Below are 23,056 nucleotides of genomic sequence, written 5' to 3'. Positions count from 1 at the left end.
AAGTGACGACAGTAGGCCAGGTGGATGGCAGGATAGAAACAAAAAATAACTGTCAATGCTCTGTCCGATGCTCGAGGTTTGATTCATATTTGCTGGCGGAGGACGATTTCCTGCTGCGGTATATTCGTCAGCACTGGCTGGACACAGCTCTTGCAGCAAAACTTACGAAAAGTTGTGTCGGACTGTCACTTGGCCAGGAATGAGGTTGGATGTGCGAGGTACGCCAGGAGTTGTCACGTGTGTCAGAGAGCAGAACTCCGAGTTGGTTCCCCGCCCGGATTGATGCAGTCTGTCCCCGGGAGCAGCTTGACGTTGCTCGTCTCAAGCAGGCGGACCAGTACAACCGGGGCCGTCAAGATGTTCAGTTTGCGGTTGATGACCTGGTACTCTGGCGCACTAATCAGCTCAGCGACGCTTCCCGCAAGTTTGCCACGTTGCTAGCCCCTAAATGGTAGGGCTGTTTTATCGTAAGCGAGAAGCCGTCTTCCTTAACGTATCTCTTTCTCAACCGCAGTACAGGTGATTATGTAGGTCCGGTGAACATAGAAGACCTTAAACAGCACCACGTGGACTGATCTGCTTTTGCCCAGACCCGTCTTCTTTGTCAAGGGCGTCTGGCCACGCTTATAACTATCTTTCTACGGCGTGTTTGTTTCCGCTGTAGCCTTTTAGGGTTTTCTTAGTTTTTGTTTATCGTTTATTTTCCGGAATTTGATGCTTGATAAGTCCCACGTGACGCGCTTCTCAATTTGCTTTCCAAGCTCGAATATTTTTTATTTCCGAGGGAATAATTTTTACTTCTTTTGCGTTCAGCACCCGTTTCGCCGTTCGCTCCGGCTTCGCCCGTACTCACCGCCGCACAATTTCGAGGACTGTCATCACTGCCACATGGACGCGTGTGTTGTGGTTGGCCCGGTGAAATCCTGGGCTCCTGACCCCCTGGCCTTCGAACCACCTTCCCTGAACCACGGCGTTTACTCCAGGCTGTCGCTGCTCTCTCCTCTCCACTGTGCTTCCTTGGCATGCGTACTGTGGTCCTTCAACCGAACTTTTCGGTGGTGCTTTCGGCTTCCCCTGGCGCTGCGTCCCTCTGGTTGGGAGGCTCTACTTCCTCACTCTAAGGCTGTTGGACACGGCCTCGTCTGTTAGTCGGATTCCTCCAGTAACGCCAGTGATCCAGAGGTGTCTATGGCGGTACTTGGGCTGGCCTGATCCTGCGGCTACTGTCCCAGAAGATATTCCAAAGTTTCGAGGTTGCTGTTAGCAGCTATTTCGTGGACTATGGCATAATCTTGGGCCTCCGATGCCAGTGCCTTCGAGATACTCTTGGTTCCTTCTCGGCTAACTCTAGGACTGTGTGTCAACCTTTTCTTCGAAAGGTTGGGGAGTGTGGTAACCAGAGAAGTCGCAGTGGTCAATCCCACGGGATGGATATGTACCAGGTTAAGACGAAGATGTGGCGCAGGACATGACCGAGATGAGAACGTGGCGGACAGGGCTGGACAAGGTGTGCCAGCCGAGCCGACTATGAAGTGGACTTGGGGGGAATGGGACTTCCAGTAAAGGTGTGGTTTTAGGGGACGCAGTGCCTTTCTGGGCAACCACGTCCTGGTGCAAGGATTACGGTACCACAGTGTATTTTGGGGTGAGTGTGTGTGTGTGTGTGTGCGCGTGCGTGGGTGTGTGTGGGTGTGCGTGTGTGCGTGTGCGTGTGCATGCATGTGTGTATGTGTGTGTGCGTGTGTGTTTCTTGATTTCCAACTTTGCTTTGCCGAAGCTGTGTCATACGAGTACGTATAAGCCGCCCCCTTATATCATTCCCTCGGGCCTTTGGACTGCCAATAAATGTAATGAAACGAAATAACATTGAAGACAGCCGCCAAAATCTTACCTTTACAAAAATCAGAATCTACAAAAAACTGCAAAAGCCTGCCACAATAACAGGCTGGGAATAGTTTAGATAACAACTGCAACTAACTGAAGATGGAATCCCAATCACGGAGATCGTTGTTTGGAGCGAAGACCTAATCTCCAGGCCAGAAAAAGATCAGTACAGTACAACGCGAGGAGGACACACACTTACAGCCACATAAGAATACGAAAAAGTCAGCTAAACTTATCAAAAGATGGATATCACCTGGTGTCTCCGCGGACTCACAAGGACAGACGAGAGTCAGCCATTGGTTGGTTGGAAAAACCACATGTTTACTCCATTTAACAAACACTCAGCAAGTGCTTAAGCAAACAAGACCCTAAAGCACACAACCCAAAACCAAATCCCACTCAATCTCTAACCAAACCTATCGAGAACACGCATCATCAAACCAAACTGCGAGTCACTATAAAAATATATAGAAAGTACGTACCTGGCAATAAGCCGCTAATCACGCATGTTTAATTAACCTAAAGATCCTAAATACTTTCGTACGACATCTTAGTGTACCAGAAAAACTAGTTCCTAGTTGATTGCCTACGAGTGTCACTTGAGCTGACTTGGCGTTCACGTAGCATGACCGTGACAAGGTGGCGTATGTAGTCGTCCGGCGCGCTGGTCTTGGTGTTGCTGCACTCGGTTGTGGTGAGGCCGGCGTGGTGGTTCCTCCGCGCACCGATAGGAAGGCCCTAGTTTGACTAGCCTGGTGGCAGCCCTCGCAGGAAAGGCTCCCGGGTAGACCCGGGAACGCAGCCGTGTGGGTGCCGTCGAAGTGAAGTCGACAAGGCGTAGACGCTGACCACAAGTACCCAACCACTGCTGCTGGGGCCACCAATGCGCAAGCTGGTGGTACGACTTGGACGACGCAGCCAACGCCATGTCGGCCCGCTCCTGGCCAGGCTTCATTGGCGTATTCGGAGGCCTCACTTCGTCCCCCTCGCTTGTTCCTCCTAGATGGCAAGCTGCTTTCTCCTCCCAGTTCCTTGCCACATCCTTAGCCATCGTGTCCGGGTGGAGTCGCAATAATTCCATCTCAAATGGACCACAAGATTTCTTTTGAATTATCAGTTCTTATGAAGGTGGCGCGGGGCAGCATATTGACTTGTGTTGTGATAAAACATTGACACATTTATTAATACAATATTCACACACCATACTGAAGTGCAATTCACACTTTGCAAAAATGTCTTTGCGAGAGTTGAAAACGAAGCTTTCGACGCAAGAAAAGACAGCCAGTTCACTGCGGGAGTTTTCTGTGCTGGTAAAGGAGTTGCGGATCCAATAAATGTGCTTAAAGCCCTGTGCAGCTGGTTATGGGTGGTTCTTCGTCTGCTGGTTGTGGCTCTTCCTCACTGTCACTCCTACATTTTGCTAGCCGGTGATAGTTTGTACATACATTTAGATTAAAACGACTGCGCGTAAGGCGGGTCAAGAGGTTGCCTTGCAAACCTCCATAATATCCATCACACACTATTTGCTTCCCCCAACTGCCTCTCGTGTGGTGCTCATGACATGGTGTCCCACGCCATTTGAGCTCGTAGAAATAATCCCTTTCTGTCGGCAAGATGTAAAAACCAGTGGGAGGGAGCGCGGGGCTGCTCGGATTCAGCGACCCAAATCTCCTTGTTTAACCAAGCCACCTCTGTCTCCGTGAGGCCCATGCCAGCTACCACACCGATTTCTTAACTGCGTTTTGGAACAATGTCGTTCTCTCTCTCTCTCTCTCTATCTCTCTCTCTCTCTCTCTCCCTCTCTCTCTTGTTACGTCCTAATCCTAACCCGTGAAACGCGCTGTCGCCTTATTTCACGGAATAGTGTTTGAACGACATTTGTCTTAAAAGATCTTCCCCACTTTTCCTCTTGCTTTCTTGCTGTGAAATTGGTTTGTGGTTTCTTTCTGGCCGAACTAAAGGACTTCGGAGATTCCACGTACGTGCAGCAACAAGTATCAAGGACAGAAAAAAGATAAAGGCTTTCGCTGAAAAAAAAAATGAATCAGTGCCTTTCTAGTGAGGGGCACAGCGAAACATTTTCCTCGGAAGGGGGGAGGGGAAGACTGAGGTTGCCCCTCGACCTCCTCCATATGCGTTTTCAAGCGATTAAAACTATGTATTATAAATACATAAAAATAACTTATAACCCAATGAATAATCAACTCAAAATATTGACTGAAATTTATAACCTAACTGTAGAGAACAAGAAAAATATTGCACAAAAGATTTATTTTCATGTTCCAAGAATTGTGGCACACTTGCTTTCACGGTTCGCAATTTTCTGTTTGGTCGATATTATAAGGCATGGCACCTCAAAATATGAAAATCCAGATCAAATATTAGCATATATACTTAACAAACACGGAAGTAAAAAAAACCAAGTAATTTAAAACTTAGAATGCGGGGGGCGGAAATTATAAACGTAAAAAAACAGGAAACCAATTTGTAGGTGGACTTTTTTTTATTGTCGCTTTGTCATCCAAGATTAATTTTTTTGCACACATGCGTGGTTAAGGACAAATCTTAACACATCTCTTTTGTATGCCAATATATTGCGTAGGAGCCGCTTGTCAACCATTGCGTACTGCGGATAGGTGCACCACGATTAGTCACACAGAAAATGCGTCAAAATGTGAAGTTGTGCCGAAAAAAGTGAGGAGATTAGATTTTAATCAGAGCAACAAAAGTGTCACTGGCAATAAAATGTACATTTGTACAGAAAGCCCGCTCTACACGGTGCGAATTTACCAGTGAATTTGTCACTGCGGCGCCGCTCATGTGGCAAAATGACCTATATTTCTCGCTGTGGCCATAGATTGTTTTGCCGCACGAACGGCACCGCAGCAGCAATACCGCAGGTATCTTCGCACCATGTAAGGAGTGGGGGAGACGGAGACGAGGTCTGAAGTCGTTAGAGCACCGTTTTCCGCTGGCGGCTCTGTTGCATGCAGGTGCTGAAGCAGCTAGGCCTGTGGTTTCGCCCACAAATTTTCCCTGAGCAGTGACGTTCGTTCGTGTAGCGGGCCGCACGCTCGCGGAACAACCCTGTGGATGAAGGCCTCGCATAGGAGTTAGGCATCCAAAGAAAAAAACGGGCTCTTAGAGGGGAATAGGTGCGCTTTCCGGACAGGATTCCTCGGGTTCGAGACAAAATTATGGGATCTTTTTCGGCGCAGATGGTTGCCTTGATCGCTGCGCATGACAGCTAGACAAATTTTCGGGGGGAGGGTTGAAGCCCAATAAGCCCCCCCCCCCTCCCCTCGCCCCTATTTCTACTTTCTCAAGAAAGACCACCAACAAAGCTGGCCAAGCTGCAAACGCTGCATGAAACAGCAAACGTTTGTTGTGATTTGTGACTGAGCATAGTTCCAAGCTAATTAGTTTAATAAAGCATGGGCGTATAATGCTTTATTGCAGGGAACAAACATGGGGTTGTCCGGTTTTCTTCTACGTCGTAGGCGTCTTCCTGCTTGTGTGACACACCAACCCAAACCACTCGAGCACGGAGGGGGGCGGCCAGGTCCCATGGGGCCTTGAGTCATCCACGTTGAAATTTCCCCACAGCATAACGGGTTTGTTAACGGTGAGCTCGTGAATCTGCCTGCGCATACACCCCCCCCCCCCATTCCCCAGATGCACGCATAAAGGACCAACTGGTACTGCGCGCTTGCTTAGACGTGAAAGGCACCAGCTGAAGCGCCCCTCCAGTACCCCTTAAAAAGGCAAACACAAAGGAAGCTGTAGCTACGGTGGGGTTAGCTATGGCGGGGTTGTGCACTGGTGAATTCATATATATATATATATATATATATATATATATATATATATATATATATATATATATATATATATATATATATATATATATATATATATATATACAGGGTGTCCAAGCTATAATGCACCAAGATTTAAAAAAAGAGAAATTTCGTTCCTCTAAGAAAACCTAGTGCATAATGTTTGCAGTACTGTGAAGAAGTGGAGAGTAATTTTTTCGTTAATGAGACTTAATTAATTAATTTTAATTAATTATCTAACTCGAGAAATACTGTCCTAATCACTAAAGTGTCAATGAGGCAGTTGTAGGTAACCACGAGGGGCATGTAACTGCGCTATTTTCAGCGACGAACTAATTGCGTACTCGTTTATTCTGACTGATAAAGGAAACCTGCGAAATATGAAAAATACCACGTGACGACGCTTACGCGCGCGTTGTAAAGCAGCGTCCCCAAACAAATCAAATTGAAAGCAACTGCTTAGCGTGTTACCCGCTCGAAGAGACAGCGCATCACCTTGATAATAGCATACATGGAAGAAGCAGCAGCAGCAAGATTCGCGGGACGCGTGTGCAGATAAGGAACAAACTCGGTCGCGATTTCTTCTTTCTTTCTTTTGTCTATTTCATTCTGGCTAACTCAGAGGCAGCCTGTTTGAGGGCGTTGCTTTAGGGTGCGCGCGGAGCCGCCGTCACGTGGTATTTTTCATATTTCACGGGTTTTCTTTATCACTCAGAATAAATGTGTACGCAATTAGTTCATCGCTGAAAATACCGCAGTTAGATGCCCCTCGTGGTTACCTACACGTGCCTCGATGACACTAAAGTGATTAGGACACTATTTCTCGAGTTAGATAATTAATTACAATTAGTTAATTAGGTCGCATTAATGAAAAAAATACTGTCCGCTTCTTCACAGTACTGCAAACATTATGCAGCTGGTTTCTTTCTAGTTACGCCTTTACTCTTTTTTTAAATCTGGGTGCATGATAGCTGGGACACCCTGAATATATATATATATATATATATATATATATATATATATATATATATATATATATATATATATATATATATATATATATATATATATATATATATATATATTTATATATATTACTGTTAGCGGCTCTGTTATCTTCGAGAGCAACTTGCTCTTCTTCCTCGAGCTATTTGCAGCTACTTGCCGAGGTTGAACTTGAGGCGGGAACGACGAGAACAGTTTAGAGGCAGCAGCTTTACGTTGTTTTCACGCCGATTCGCGCGTCTTTGCTGCCGATGCTTTTTTATTTTCCGCTCTTCTTCCTCCGACAGGACGAGACGCGTCTGCTGAATACCGAGTTAAACGTACAACCGCTGAATAACGGCGCCAGCGCCGTTATCAACCTATTGCGCAACCTGTGAAAGAGGCATCGGTGGTGGCGATTAGAGTAATAAATTTCAGGAAGATAGGCCGTTGTCGGCGCGGAGGAAGTAAAGGGCGCTAATGAGTAAATTATTGCCTCCAGAAGAAAAAGCATGTATCCTATCCATATCCAGCTCCGCTGCAAAAAGAAACTGGTAAAATTGGGTGGTATGCCTGCATGTTTCTACAGGTTTTTCGAGAAGAGTAAGCTTCTGACATCAGCGGCTTTCTCAATTGCATGGGAATTTAGATGACAATGTTCGAATAGCACCTTGAAAGGTTCAGAACACGTTAAAGAGGGCACATGAGCGCGTCAGTGGACGTGTGGGACAAGTGGGTATACCATGCACATGATCCGACGCTGTCGCGTATGGGCCGTAAGAAGAGTTTATTTGAAAGAACACAACGAGCACAAATGTGGTCAGCATACATTGTTTTTTTTTAGTTTTCTAGTCTCGCATGCATGTTTTTTTGACGACACTGTAGCCAACACCCATTTAAACACTCCAATAAAGTCGATGGAAACTCCGATGCAGCACACCTGAGAGCTATGTTAAGTGCACGCATTATTGGTAGGAGTACGGGACAACATAGAGAATGTTCGGGTTGTTTCATACTGCGGCTAGAAAGAGAACTAAAAATCAGGTTCCCTATCAGCTGACACACTATCTTGCCTGTGGTTAGAATTCTAAGCACACGAAAGATCTACTGGATAATATCCCGCCTTATTCTCTTAGGAGACGACGGAATGCACTTGGCATTTTCAATCCTGGCGTTTCCAGGATTAAAGTAGAGCTGCTTCCTCCATCCATACGTCTCGGTGTTTGTCGTTTGCATCGTGTTGTCGGGTGTGCAATGCTGCATAACCTGGCTTGTGACTTTCTTCATGAGGCCTTCCAGATCCGTCGTAGCAGCGTGTAGGGAAAATACGTCGTAGACGGCTGAAAAAAACCATGAACCCCTCTCTGGGTCCCTGAGTGCCACGTACTCCGGAATAGTGGCGTAGGCGCAGTACATGTCAGACCACTCCGGTACAGGCCCCGGTGGTGCATTGTCAGCAGTGGGGAAGGGTTGAGAATTGTCGGTTGCAAAGTTGCGTTTTTCTGCATAGGATAGGAATAACAATTATGACGCTCGAACGTGGATATGTAAATACTAGAACTTCGCTTAGAGCGCTCCGGCTACCAAAATTTTAAAAAATGGTGATTAGTGTTGTTTGTGTATGCGAAAAAACCAAACTTCCGGAGGTTTTACATGCTTCCGATCTGCGTCACTGGCTCGGGCATCGATAGAAGTATTGATAAACAAAAAGTGTTTTGTGAACCGGGACAACATAAATAATAACTAAAATATATTAGGTCCGCTAACTTTTCTCAGTTAAACATTGCATAAAACACTTACACAGACACTAAAAGAGAGTAGAATTCTGCCTGACTGGAAGCTAAGCAGCATATCATTATATTTAAACAAAGTAATCTGTCCGATACTTCCAATTATCGCCCACTTTCTCTAAAATATATTCCTTGTAAGCTCCTTGAGCACATAGTCTATTAAACCATGGAAACTCATCTTGAAGAAATTTTTTTCTCTTTTCAGAAACCAGCATGGACTTCGCGGAAGCCATTCCTGTGAATCAAAACTTGTCCAGTTTCCTACGGACCTTCGTTTTAACCTCCATTCATTGGTCCAAACCGAAGTCGTGTTCCTCAATTTTCGTAAGGTACTTGATGGCGTTCATCATCAACTACTTCTGTTTAAACCCTGCTAGCCTATTATCGACCCGCTCTTACCGTCATGCATACCAATGCTCTCTGACAAATCGATCCCAATATACAATCACCGGAGGTCAAAGTTCTTCGAATAAAAACGTTATTTTAGGTCTACCTCAACATTCAGTACATGTCCCTCTACTCTTTCTAAAGTTCATTAAACGGACACTGAAGACAAAACCGAAGTTGTTCTACATAGATTGGCATCCGCACAAATCGAATGTATTGTTCCCTGGGTCAGTACCCTGAAAATAATCGCTTAAGGAATAAAAAAAGAATTTATTGGCCGTCTAGCCGAGCTGACGTCAACGGTGACTGAGCGGATGTGCCAAGTGTCACGTCACGAACAACACAACGACGACCGTGCACACAAGATTTCAAAGAAATATATAAACATTTTCTTTGCTCGTTCACTTTCATAAGACATAAACAGTTATGAACGTACAGGTATAATTCAAGCCGTGCCGACATTGGCAAGCTGCTAATCGGCGGCGCCGGTTGCGGTCGCGTTGGTTATTGCAGGTTCGCGAAGGGACACGTCTGTTATGTTCGTGTTTACATTATGACGGCAAGTAGCGGGTTGGCATTCGACCATAGAGCCTCTTACTATATATACTAGCGAGGAATCTGCCGCTAGCGCCCATACGGCTCACATCAAGGCCGCCTGGGTCGTCATAGGGCATTCAATATACCATGCGCGCCCCTTTGTGCCATCATTGGCGGGCATAAAACGTTTTATTGGCTGTAAATTTGAATACCATGCCGCAAATACGCAAAGAAGAGTTTGTAATTATGTAATCATAAATGAAGTACTCAGTTTAAAAGCTGAATGAATAAAAAAAATTAGGCGTGTTCGTTTTGATTTGATTGATTGCAGGGTTTAACGCGCCGACGCAACGCAGGCGATGAGGCGCGCCGTAGTGGAGCGCTCCGGATTAATTTTGACCACCTGGGGATCTTCAACGTCCGCCGAAATTTCGTACACACGGGCGTCTTTGCTTTTCGCCTCCACCAGAAAAACGGCCGCCGCGGCCGGGAATCGAACCCGCCCCAGTCAAAAAAGACGATAGAAAAAATTTCTGTAGTTGTGTCGTATTTTCGCGTGTCGTACTGTCGTCTTGTCGTAATCTAGCCGTGCCGAGACTCTGGTGTTCTGTCGTGATTCGTATTCCTGTGCTGATTATGATGTGCCGTCGTGCCGGATTCGTGTCTTGCTGTGATCCTGATGTTCCATCGGTAGTTCCACATGTTGTGACTGTTATTGCCCATTGTGAAGAGTAGCGTAAATGGCAGTTCTGTTGTAACTACAGGAATGTTTGTCGTTGAGAAAACTCACGTTTGTCGTTACGACAGAAAGGTGTGTCGTAACAATAGATGGGTTTGTCGTAACAACAGGACCTCTGTTGTCACAACAATGTTTTCTGTCGTACGACAGGAATTCCTGTTACGTTTTCGCGGTATTCCTGTTGTGATTTTAGACTAGGGCGTCCTTTTTCCTCGTCCGTGTTCTTTTTACTTAAAGTCTGTCAGAATGATTATGCCTAATATTCTGCAGACCAAGCTGGTCTGCAGAACTGAACAATATTCAGTGAACAATAATGTAAAATTTTGGGAGTAGTAGTTTGACTACAAACATTTTGGGAGAAACACCTTATAGAGTCATATTTTGAAACATTCCAAGTAATAAACTGTTTTAAAAGCTCAAAACGCTTTTAAGCATACCGATGAAAATATCGCCTTCGCGGTGTTTCATTCGTCTTTTCGGATAAGTCTATCAGCTATATACAAATTTCGTGGCGGTTAATTTCCCGCTCAGTCAAGACGCCCGCGCACTGTTAGCATATGGACTGTTAGTGAAAAAAAGAACAGGGTAGCGCACTCTATTTACCAGAAACTAACGTGTTTAGATTGCGTACTTGTGTAAATATGTACCGATGATCGCTCGCCGGCACGATTCCTCCCACTTGCTTTCAATGAAGCGCAGCCAATGGAGCGAATTTCTAGTTTACAAGCCAAGCGAGTTTCGGCCATTTTGACCGGAGCGGCCATATACCTTCATTATAATATATACTAGAGAGAACTGGCGCTGCAATCGCGGGCCTTTGTGGGGCCGCCATTGCAGCTAACGACATTTTTCACCTACTTGGCTTGGCTAGCCACTAGGCTTCTTTTTTCTCTCAAAGCCAAAACAACTAAAATGGTTAACATCTTTTTCTTGTTCAACTATCATAAAGCTTCTAAATAATTACTGACAAACAAATCTTTTTAAAGATGCATGTAATAATAACAAAACAAATTTGAATACTTTTTTACACTAGCATTGTTGCATTTTTTGCAAACATAGGCAACTTTCAGGCCAGTTCATGAGCCATGCCAAAGACAAGTGGAACCTGCCCGCCCGGCACATGAATACACGGTGAAGAGCGGCTTCCCTGGGCAGTGGCGCGAGTATATATTAGTATGAAACACTATTGGAGCGGCTACCTTGTAGACATAGCAATGCATACTGAAGAAAGCAAACCCACAAAGACCCTTAAGAATCGATGGACATGCCAAGCCAGCAGCTGTGGTCTTTCCATAAGGCCATAACCGCCCCACGGCGATATGGATTCCCAGGTGCCGCTTTCCCTCTCGCATATTTGGAAAAACTGTATGCATTCCACGGGTCTGCTCTTCTATGGACAGTAATTGGCATTTAACAGAACAAGTTTTTTGCTTCCTCGCGTATGGCTGTCGGCCGGAACGAAGTTTTGCACCCTGGTCGTCGGTGGCCGAAACTGTGTGTGTTGTGCTCGCGTTCGCTTCGCGATGAAATTCAACGGCGTGTACCTAAGAGCGGAAATGTGCTTAGTGCGTTGAACTTATCACGAGGGACGATTCAATCCTGCACCGTGTATGTAAAGTGTGCGCGAGTTTTCTCAAAAACCTTGGTTGCTCCGGAGCGAAGTGCCTTGTTCTCCACTGTCAATCGCAAGAAGCAAGTGCTACCCTCACGAGGAACAGAAGGCAATCGATCGCCGGTCAATTTCGCGCTTCCGGGCCCTATTCTCGACTGCATAAATTCCGGGGAAATCTGGGAATTTGCAGGAAGTCTTTTTTGATTGGCTTTCGATTTTGATAACGTGCTTTCGGTTGACAAAGCGGTTGCGAGTGCTGTCGTCATTTTGACGTTTCATGACGTTTACTCTCAACAGTTCTACAGTTTGCCTCATTTCTCCCTACGTTCAGTGCCCAATCTCAGCCCGCAATGAAAAACTAAACTACACCAGACATAACAACGTAACCCTATCTTTGCTATTCGACAACAATATTGCTTGTAATACATGCCCTCTCTGTGACTGGCTCAGAAGGTATCACGTAATTTAAACAGTTGGCGGGACCGGCACGTCACGCTTTGGCAACTTCAGCCTGCGAAAAGTGACGTAATGTTACGTACTCACTTGAAAATGGCGCCTGCTTTTGCCGCCAAATAGGGCGAAAAATTTCCTTGACCTTCAGCGCCGCGAATTTGCAGCAGGTACAGTTTCGCATGCACGTGGTTGAAAGCATGTTTTCTACCGAAACAAATTATAGTTTCAACTGTTCCCAAGTCAGCGATCACGGATCATACAAACAACGTGCAGTATTTTGCTTTAAAAAATACTTTTTTGGGGTTACAGCAACATAAGATTGATTTTTGAGAGATTAGCGTTAATTCTTTGCCCCCTGTTTTATTTTGGTGACCCCGTTCACGTTCCGCCATCAGTTCCGGTGGAAAACATGCCCCGGTGGCTCAGAGGGTAAGGACTTGCGCTGCTGAGCCAAAGGACACGGTTCGTATCCCGGCTGTGGTGGCATTTCCGGGCCAGTGATGGCGGTAACGCGTTACAAGTAACGGCGTTACCGACAACCCGTTACTTTTTTTGGTAACGTAGTAGCGTACTCGTTACTTTTCCAAAAAAGTAACGGGTAACGTACTTACGTTACTTATTTTGAGTAACGTTAACGAAATTACGTTACGTTACCTTACTTACTGGAACTTAAAAAACTTAAATTTTAATTTTTTCTGTGTGTTTTTAAGTGCTCTGAACCCACTTGATGCGCAGATCAAGGCCGCCGTGGAGGGCACGGGCGAGATTTGACGGGGAGAACTTTCCCCCGGCAAAAAAACAACAACAACAACAATACGGCCGGAAGCAGAGCAAAGGGGCAAGACGATTAAGGTTGACAACGCTGCAATCAAGAGAACGAAGTTGAAAAAAACTAAAAAAAAAAGGTTGCTTGGACCACTGCAGATTAGTCACGGGAATGTGCCCCTACTACCATGACATTCATCTGATAGGAACCCGGTACGGCTAAGTGCGAGAGGGACTGCAGGACGAGCATATTTTGGACACGACGTTTCCGAGACTGAGACTTTTGGTGGGCGTGCCTGCCAGTCATTTTTTGTCCCCCGTGGTGGCAGCAAGGAAGACCGGTACTGAAAAAGGGTGGGTTGTCAGAGCTGAAGACGATAAAATCCCCCACAAAAGCCATTCGCAAGCAGTTGTCGTCACCTGTCGGATGGCTATGGCAAGTGCAGCTTCATCGCCTTGGCCAGGACTCAAATATTTCGAACTGACAGAAGCCAACGATGACAATTTATATTTTTATGTGCCTTCTGTGTCAGCCACAGCTGAAACTCTGAAGTTGTGCCAAGTCATCAAGCTCCAACCTGAAGAAGCATGTAAAGGTAAGCAAAATTTTTATTTCTTGCTTTTATATTTGTAATTTAATTCCGCTTTGGGCATTGAGTGGGCCATCAGATGTTATCAATACAGCTTTGGCGGAGTGTTATTTCATGTCAGAAAGCATATCGCCATATTTGTAATCTGTAATCTGCGTTTTTTGCGCATAAACTACACAAACAAAGCTTGGCTGCGTTCGAGGTCCTTTCAACAAAAAAGAGGGGAATTAGTCAAGTGTACGAGGGCCCTGGAGGTGATTCCACACAGCCAACAAAGCAAGCCAAGATCGACGACTTACTCCGCCATCAGTCCGTACCTCAGGTGTAGCTTGACAGACTGGTGGAAGAACTTGTTATTAATGCCACGCAGCCTTTCTCAGTGGTGGAGGAGCCTTCATTTGCGACGTTACTAAAAGCCACAGCTATATACAGGAACGTGCTCACGCGTCCGACGCTCATGACACGACTGAAGGCGCGCTTCGATGCCCTGCACGACAGTTTGTACTCAACGTTTCAGAAGTTCCAATTTGTGGCAGTCACCACGAACTGCTGGACTCGCTTTCAGTGGTACTGTTCTGAGCTCAATCGACATTTATTTACAACCATACGAGTGACGGTTGACCTATCCGTACTTCTGCCATTTTACTAAAAGACATAGGAGTCAGTTGATAGCTACTACGTTTGGTTCCCAGAGTTCGATGTTTTTTTACCTTTTTGTCTGTTTATGGTGTTTCTCAAATATCTAAATTCACGTGCATTTTGCTTTGCCATAATCTACGAAGCCATATTTTTTCTTAATATCGATTTCCCTAGCGCAAACACTTCATTATCAAGAAATACGGGTATCATTTCTAGTGTGGCTACCCTTGATTATTGTCATATTCTATAGCTCGCTTGCAAATAGCTTTCCAGGTGTTACCTTGGTGTCACGGTCCTTTGGCTGGACCCCACCAATTTAGAAAGAAAGATCGCTGCCTTGGCTTGCCGCCGTATGCACGGGAGCGTAACTTTTGAGTGGCTTGCCACCACTATAGAGGAGATATTCAACGAGTTCGACCTTGTGGGCAAGATTTCGAAAGTTATCACGGACAGCGGGTCGAATTTCGTGAAAGATTTTCGGTGAGTCTCTGTTACATTGTTAAAAATGCTATTCCTTAGTACACACGTCTATATATTGTTGCGCTTGTGCAGGATCTACGGTGAGGAGGAAGAGGAAGCGAACGATGAAGACGAAGAAAATTGTCGGCCCGTGCAATAATGTTCACTGATCGTTTATGTGTGGGTCTTCCCCGTTATGTACCAATAAATTTTTATAAATGGAAGACTATTCCTCAATTAGTCTCACGCATGCATGCCCTCACCTTAGATCCATTTTTATGAGTCATGGAATCGACCATATCCAGGCCGCAAACTGCCTTCGTTACATGGCCTGCGTTGCTCTTCGGTAGATCATGGCCGCGGTTCAAACAACCACAGGCGGGTCTTTGTACAATATCTGCTTGGCCCATTAAAAGTGGCCCTCTTGTCGGCCTCAGTACTTTACAGAGTGTCCCCTTAGATATTTTTTTGATTAAAGTTTTCCCTCTAACGCGAAATTACTCACTCTGAACCTTTTAACAGGCATCCTACAGGATCATCTGAACAGTTTCCCATTCCACGCCATTGTTGCAACCGATGCTTCTGTCCGGAAGGAGAAGGCAGGCATAGGTGTTTTTTCTCCCGGTCTAGATTGGGCCTTTTCCCTCCAGCTGCCTAACTTTACTGCATCTTTCCACGCAGAATTTCTCGCAATAGTCTTGGCCCTTCGTAAGCTTGGTTCCTCGAAACGACAGGCAATTATTCTCACGGAGGCCTTTCCTGTTTGTTCTGCCCTTACTTATTCAATTTGATCCCCCCTACGTCGAGCCCTTGCTTCTTTATCGCCTTCCTCCCTTCGGGAACTTCGTTTGGTCTGGTTACCTGGACATGCAGGTATCTGGCTTAACGAATCGGCGGATGCTCTGGCGGGAATGGCATTGTGCGGTCCAGTTGGGGAGGTTCTGCCGCCCATTTCCCTCACAATTTCTGCTCGCTTCCATAGGCTGTGCTTACTTCAAAGTCTGCCTGACTCTGCTTACGAAGACTTCGAGCTCGAGCGCCTCCGGTACTCATGGAAGTGCAACATAAGCCAGTCGCGAGCTTGCGAAGTCACCCTCACTAGCTTTCGCTGTCGCGTCCCAAATTTAAATTATTACTTGCACCGCTCTAGTCTGGCCCCGTCGCCGTTATGCGCTTTTTGCAGAGAACCATACCAATGGATCATTTCTTCTTCTCCTGCTGATGGTTCTCCTCGATAAGACGAAGATACCCAGAAAACACACGCAGCCGACTTAACATCCCGCTGTCTGCTACAGTTACTTTGTCATTGGGGCGAAGGAACTGGGATTCTGTCACGGGGATCTTCGCCGTGCGTTGCCTGATTCATCCTACAATCAGGCCGTCTGCCGTGCTAGACATCATTTAGCCGTACTGGATACCCCTGTCAACTATATGCTCGCCCAGCTCACTGCTTCGTCTGTGCCACTTTCTTCGTGTTTCTTACTTCCAAATTTCATTAAATGGTGTTCGTTTTCACCTTTTTTTATTTATTTCTATTATCTCTTTACTTTTATTTCCCGAGTCATCTACTGCTAATCCATCCTACTATTTAAATATTTTTTCTTCCCTACAAAAATTACATAACTTCTTTCGGTAAGGCGCCCATTTCCTGGCCAATCCCCCTGAGTGGGTACGCGCCATTTCTCTCGAACCACCACCACCACCATCGACGGCGTCGAAGAAGGAAGGCACCCCCTGCCACCCAACCACCGGTGCTCAACACACACTTTGAACCTCATCGCTACCGTTGACGCGGCTCGTGCAGAAACTGTTGATCTGGAATACTCCACAATTAAGCAAAGTGTGTTCACCAAGTGCCGAAATCTCTGGAATAAGCAGGGATAGTGTGCGCAAGCAGCTGATCTGATCAAGGCCCACTGCGGAATATACGTGCATCGGCCAAATTTTACAAGGTGGAACTCTACCTTCAAGGCCATGGAAGCTATCAACACGTTTCTAGAAAGGGGAACAGACCTGGACGTCCTCTTCTGCTAGCTAGTAATTCCGAGGCTGCTGCTACCTCACGAGGCCAACTTCATCAAGGTGTATGGCAGGGTACATCAAATTTAGGTAGTTTTAGTGAATTTCTTGCTAAAATATCTGCCAATTAATTACAGGTCATGAAACCTGTCTGCTGTGCCCTGAATGTCCTGCAAGGTGACAACCACATTCACAGTGGCTATATGCGTCCGACGCTGCACGTTCTCATCAAGAAGATAGAGTATGAGGAGATTGCTGGATTGCGCTACTGAGGATCTCTAGCTGTGTCTCTGTTGGTCAGAATTCACAAGAGGCAAGTTGTGACACGCGTAAATTACATGAATTGCTTTAGAGAACTATAAAATGTAATGTCGATCGGGAGAGACAAAAGGGTAAAACCATCACTTGAACGGTTTTATGATCAATGTTTCTCGCGTAGAGAGTACGTTTTTAAACCTGTGGCCAGCACATTTCGCCATAGGTGATCGAACAGACGACTCGTTTTCTTTACTCAGTGGTGTTTATTACCTCTGCACGCAAAGACTTGTCTTCTTTCGCCACGCTCCCCTTGGGCGCGGGGAGTCGCGCGCGCCTACGAACTTCGCTCCTTTGGATGGAGTACAACAGTTATTTTGCTAACACAATATACATTTCGCTGCTGCAGGTTCGACCATGTGATGAATCAGAAGGACCTTCTGGTTGCTGCTTGACAGCTCCCGAGAGTGAAGCTGTCGTGGATTTCGGATGAAGTCAAGCGAAATGCGGCCCTCGCGGCCATCAAGAGCGAGCTGGCAGTCTCTTCGCGGCTTGTCGAAAGCCCCGCTTCTCCACTAAAAGCGAATGCAGCAGAAGAAGGTTTCTTTGCAAACCCGTTTGGAAATGAATGCACCTCCATGCCGGGGATCATGAGCAGTCGCCGTACTTTCTGGTGCCGCACAGCTTTGCACTGACGAAGCTAAAAAACAGCTTCCCTCTTGTGCACAAGCTGTTTCTCGACGTAAAGACGGCAGTACTCCCGGGCGCATCCGTTGAACGCCTATTTAGCGTAGGCGCGGAAGTGTTTGCAAAGAAGCGAAGTAGGATGTCATATGCCAACTTCGAAATTCAGCTGTTGCTGAAGTAAAACAGCGGAGTGTGCTTCGCGTAACGGATGAACTTGTTCACAGCAACTATCTGTACTTCGACATGTTGCGAATAAAATATACTAAAAGTTTCAATCTCGGCTGGTCTTAATTTCTGTGCTAATGAGGGAGGCCGGTTCTTCTGTCAAGTTCCGTGCCAACATGTTATAAATCAGCTTCATATATACTTCCGCGTTTTTTCTTGTAACTATTCGGGTGAAACCCTAAAAAAGAGAGGGTAATTAGGTTCCGCATGGACATATGCCCTCAAATCTACGTAGCCCAAATCTACGCAGCACCGGGGTAACGAGAGACCCAGTTTGTAGTTGGCGGTATAGCACCGCTTCTTTCCTTAAAAGTCTTGGATGAGGCGGGGGTCTCGTCCGTCGATTGTGGCGGTACCATGCCAGGATGTCCGCGTACCTCGTGATGGGGGCACACTCGGGAGTCGCCGCCCGCTCAACAGACGTGGCCGTTGCGTTGTCGTCCGCCGCGCGGAGTGTGAGCGCGCGCGCAGCGGCGTCGGCCGTCTCGTTGCGGTTGGCGAGACCCGTTCCGGTGTGGAGGGGGCCCGCCTGTGCGGGAAACCACCGCAGAGTCACTGGGGTGGTCGGGGGATGCATGGCACTAAGCACTCTCACAGCACTGGCACTCACTGTGTTTGTGGCGCATCTAATCACTGCAGTTCGCGAGTCACTGAGTAGTGTTGTGCACGTCGGGTCAACCATGGCCAAGGCAATGGCCATTTCCTCTGCCTGGTGTGGGTCCGCTGCGGCGAAGCTGCCCGCGCTGCGTGTGTCTCCGGTGACGGCGTCCACCACCACCGCTGCGTAGGGGCCCGGTCGGTGCGGGTATGCCGCTGCGTCGGCGTATTTGGCTCCTCTGTCGTTGGCATATAAAGTTGTGAGGGCTCGGGCCCGTGCAAGCCACCGTTCGCTATTGTGCTCCGAGTGCCTGTGCTTGGGGATCGGTCTAACAGTCAGTCGCCGTGCCGTTGTCGCTGGTAGTGGGACGGTATCCTCGGGCTGGGTGGCCAAGGGAGTCACGCCAATTGTTTGAAGGATTGATCGTCCGGTACATGTCTGGGACAGGCATTCGTATTGTGCTGTTCTCTGGGCGTCGATGATCTCGTCGAGGGTGTTATGGACGCCGAGCTCAAGGAGCATGCCGGTGCTCGTGCTCTGCAGTAAGCCAAGTGCCACCTTGTAAGCTTTACGAATGGTCGCATCCAGCTTTGCACGCTCCGCTGCGGCCCAATTACGGTACGCCACCACGTATGCGATGTGACTGATCGCAAAAGAGTGGACGAGCCTGGTGAGGCTGTCTTCTGTCATGCCTGTCCTGCGAATGGCCACTCTGCGGATTAGGCGCATTGCCACTGCTACCTTGGCGGTGATTTTAGTGACCGTGGCGCAGTTGCTGCGCCTACTGTCGAGGAGCATCCCTAGCACTCGTAGGGTCCTCACGCGGGGGATCGTTCTGCCGCTCATCGTGCGTATAGTGATGTTTGCTGGTGCTGGGACCTTGGTGCGGGCGTGTCTCTGTGGGATGATGAGCAGCTCCGACTTGGAAGGGGAGCAGACATACCCTACTGCCATGTGCCAGCTCTGCTGCAGGGAGACTGCATACCAGAAACACATCTTATGGAACTGTGTCACGAGCCCAAAGGAAGCGAGGTCAAGAACCATCCCGCCACGGCTTGCAGAAGCCGCAAGGAGCTACACCTACGAAAATCAACACTGGGCCGTCCAGCAGGTCCTGCGGGCGCTCGCAAGGCATGAGACTCGCGAGTCGGCAACGGCGAGCTCACGTCTCGGATGAGTAGCCACCAGGACGACGCCGAGGCCCGCGTCGCGGCGCGTAAAAACGTCGTTCTGCTGGCCTAAATAAAGTTTAATCAATCCAATCAATCCAGACAAGGTCTGTCCCTTGCAGTCTTGTTTTGATGGTAGTCACCGCCTTCTGTAACGTGTCTTGAATGTGGCCGTCACTGCCGCCGGCGACCCACAGCGTTATATCGTCGGCGTAAATCGTGTGGCCGACGCCGGGTACGCAGGCGAGCTCGGTGGCCACTCCGATCATCACAAGGTTGAAGAGGAGCGGGGAGATCATCGAGCCCTGTGGAGTACCGACGCTTCCCAGAGAGTTTTGTGGGAGTTGGAGATCGCCGGCGTGGATGGTAGTTGTGCGGTCCGTCAGAAAGTCTTTAATGTAGGCGTACGTCCTGCTACCCATGTTCATCTGGGAGACCTGTTCAAGGATAGCGGCGTGGTGTAGCCCATCGAAGATGCTTTGTAGGTCCAGCCCCAGCACCGCCCGGTTGTCCAGTGTACGGGTGGGGTCGTCAATTATTTCATGCTTAAGTAGGAGCATGGCCTCCTGCGTACTGAGCTTGGCTCGGAACCCTATGAGCGTGTTGGGATATAGTGCGGAGCCCTCTAAGTATTGTTGCCACCTGTTAAGCAGGACGCGTTCCAGTACTTTCCCGACACATGAGGTTAGGGAGATGGGTCGTAGGTTGTCGATATGCGGCGGCATGCCCTGTTTGGGTAGCAGGACCATCTTGGCCGTGTTCAAATGTTGCGGCAGCACGTGTTAAAGTAACACGTGAATGCCGTGATAGCCGCGTCGCTGAGGTTGCGAAGAGCTTTGTTGGTTACTTTGTCGGGGCCTGCTGCCGATCTGCTATTGAGCGTTTGAAGGACCGCCCGTACTTACCATTCCTCAATGTCCTTGTCTAGGTCTGCGTTCTCGAGGCCCGCATACTCGAGGTGGTTGTCCACTGGAGCGGTAGGAAGGTAACGGTCGTTCAGACGCCTGCACACTTCCTGCTCCTCGAGCTCTGCTATGGCCTTCTGCAACGTGCGCGCCAGGCAGTATCGCTGCTCCCCTTTGGGCTTGGTCTCGTCGAGGAGAAAGCGTAGTAGTTGCCACGTTCTGCCCTGTGCATTTGACCGTGGGTCGCTTGGCATACCGCGTGCCATTGTTGACGGCAGAGCGCCTTACTATGTTGCTCAATGGCTCGCCTGTGTCAATATTACAGCAGAGTTTAAACATCCCCATGTTGCCGAAATCAAGCCAGAGCACTACACTACAGCGCTCCTCACTGCTCAGGTGTAGCTTCGGCGCGTAAATTAACGAAAATTTGAATGATCTCTCTTCCTGGGGAAGGAAAGAAGGAAGGAAGGATAATACCGTGCATGAAATGCAGGGAAGTGAACCAGTTTACAGTCCGGTTGACTATCCTACGCATGGGAAGTGGGGAAGGAGGGATTTAAAGAGAAAGAAAGAGTATTGAAACGACAGGAATACAGCTTGAGAAGCAAGAAAAGAAAAATTAATGATAACTACAAAAACAAAACAATACGCGCTAATAAAGCCTAAACTGAAACGGTAAACTAACCAAATGACAAATTACCTATGGTACACAGTGTCTCTACAATCGATAAGACAGGCCTGTGTTCTTTAGGAACCGAAGTAGTGCTTTTGTGGCCTTTTCGGACTGGGATGGGCTACGTCTGTGACACAGAACAGTTTGCGCAGTTAATGGCTGGTTGTCGAGTTTCCGGAAAGCGGTTGACAGGTGCAGGTTCTGCATTGCAAACCGGACACAGTGACACAAGAGATGTTCTATTGTCTGGTCCGTTGCACACACGTCACATGCAAGGCTGTCAGTCATGCCGATAGTGAATGAGTAAGCTTTGGTGAAAGCAACTCCAATCCACAGTCGGCACAGTAGGGTGGCATCTGAACGTGGCATGTTAGTGGGTAAGCGACGCTGCAGGTCAGGGTTGAGAAAGTAAAGGCGTGAGTTTTAAAACTCCGGCATATTCAAAACGGCCAGCGTGATTTCGCGGGCGATGGAGCGCAGTGACCTTGCTGCATCATAGCGCGATAATGGGATGTCGGCCAATCGGGCACTTTCATGGGGAATGATGAGCCGCTTTGTCTGCACATTCATTCCCATATATGCCGCAGTGGCTAGGGAGCCATTGAAAAATAATATTGTGGGCATGCCTTGCTAGGAAGTCATACTCCTGACGAATCTCGGCCACAAGCTGTTCGTACGGGCCGCGGCGAAGAGCAGAGTGCAGACACTGGAGAGCTGGCCTGGAGTCGCAAAGCAGAGCCTATTTTTGTGGTAATTCTTACTTTAGGTACAGAAGAGCCTCGCGAAAAGCTGTGAGTTCGGATGCAGTTGACGTTGTTGAATTGTACAGCTTGAATTGAATGTCTACCGATTTGGCCGGCGCTATTTCAGTTCCCGCAGAACTGGAGTTTGTTACCGAGCCATCGGTGTATACATGAATCCGGTCTCTGTAGGCTTCATCTAAAAAGTGCATATAGAGCTGTTGAATACCTTGTGGTGGAACATCCGATTTTTTGGTTATTCTCGGGATGGTTAGCTGCACTTCTGGCTTCGAGATGCACCAAATGGTTGAGAGGTGCTTTTCTGTTATGGCGTTAGTTGCGGGCACGGCTAGCGACCCTGTCTGCCGAACATGCTACTACCGACCAGGCGTAGAGCGAAGTTCACTGCGCGGGCGTAGTACCCGCTGTACATTCGTGTCATTTCTTTCGTCTCTGTCACAGTCTCATGGTCCTCCTTTCCAGATTTCAGTGACTGCTACGCTATAGTCTTTCTCCTTCCAGCGAGATGTGAGGGGTGAGCCCTCCCTTCTCGCTATTCCAGTCGTAGCTACCGGGTTGCAGCGATGACGCATTTCCGCGGACACTTGATGCACACGGTTGATAGGTAACGGCTAGCAGCCACGGGAAAATCTAAAAAATGAGCCTAATAACGCTATCTCGTTATAAAGTAACAAAAAAGAGATGGCGGCGTCTTCCTGTTCGCGAACGTTGCAGCTCTCGTGACCAATGCTATTTTTCGCCGGGAGTGTGTGAGTTTGCGTCGGTTAGCGTCGCGAGTCTCACCGCGTCACTGCCAAAAAACCGAGGAGTTCCCTTTGTGTCTTTGGGCGTTATCGCATGAGGTAGTGGGTGTACGCTTTCCGTCGCCGCTTCGATTGAATAAAACAAGAACGCTGAACTCTTGCACATGCATTGACACCGTGAGCTGCAACAGTTTGAGGTAAGGGACCTAATCGCCAACTCAATCTTCTTCCAGATAGGACAAAAAACCCAAGCCCATATAATTCTTCTCTAAAATGAACGCAACCAAACGTGGACAAAGTAATTTATCTAACAGCAAAAATAATTTATCCGAACCGACAGCGC

At 47.6% G+C, this 23,056-nt stretch overlaps 1 protein-coding gene and 1 pseudogene across 5 annotated transcripts in view; one reads left to right on the top strand and one right to left on the bottom strand.

Annotated features, from left to right (window-relative positions):
• Positions 1-7,475: 7,475 nt before the first annotated feature.
• The window catches only part of LOC144147059 (uncharacterized), a 320,221-nt gene continuing 304,640 nt past the window's right edge, over positions 7,476-23,056 (bottom strand). For all 5 annotated transcript variants that reach the window (XM_077679092.1, XM_077679089.1, XM_077679091.1 and 2 more), the window contains exon 22: positions 7,476-8,209. In XM_077679092.1, coding sequence (XP_077535218.1) covers positions 7,812-8,209 — 398 coding nt within the window. In that variant the 3' untranslated portion in view covers positions 7,476-7,811. The remainder of the gene's footprint in view (positions 8,210-23,056) is intronic.
• Positions 14,569-17,844, top strand: LOC144144786 (uncharacterized; annotated as a pseudogene).

The sequence above is a fragment of the Haemaphysalis longicornis genome, unplaced genomic scaffold, assembly GCF_048455015.1.
Source record: "Haemaphysalis longicornis isolate Haplotype H1 unplaced genomic scaffold, Haemaphysalis longicornis Haplotype H1 scaffold_7, whole genome shotgun sequence".
Lineage (NCBI taxonomy): Eukaryota > Metazoa > Arthropoda > Arachnida > Ixodida > Ixodidae > Haemaphysalis > Haemaphysalis longicornis.
This window is presented reverse-complemented; position numbering and strand designations above follow the sequence as displayed.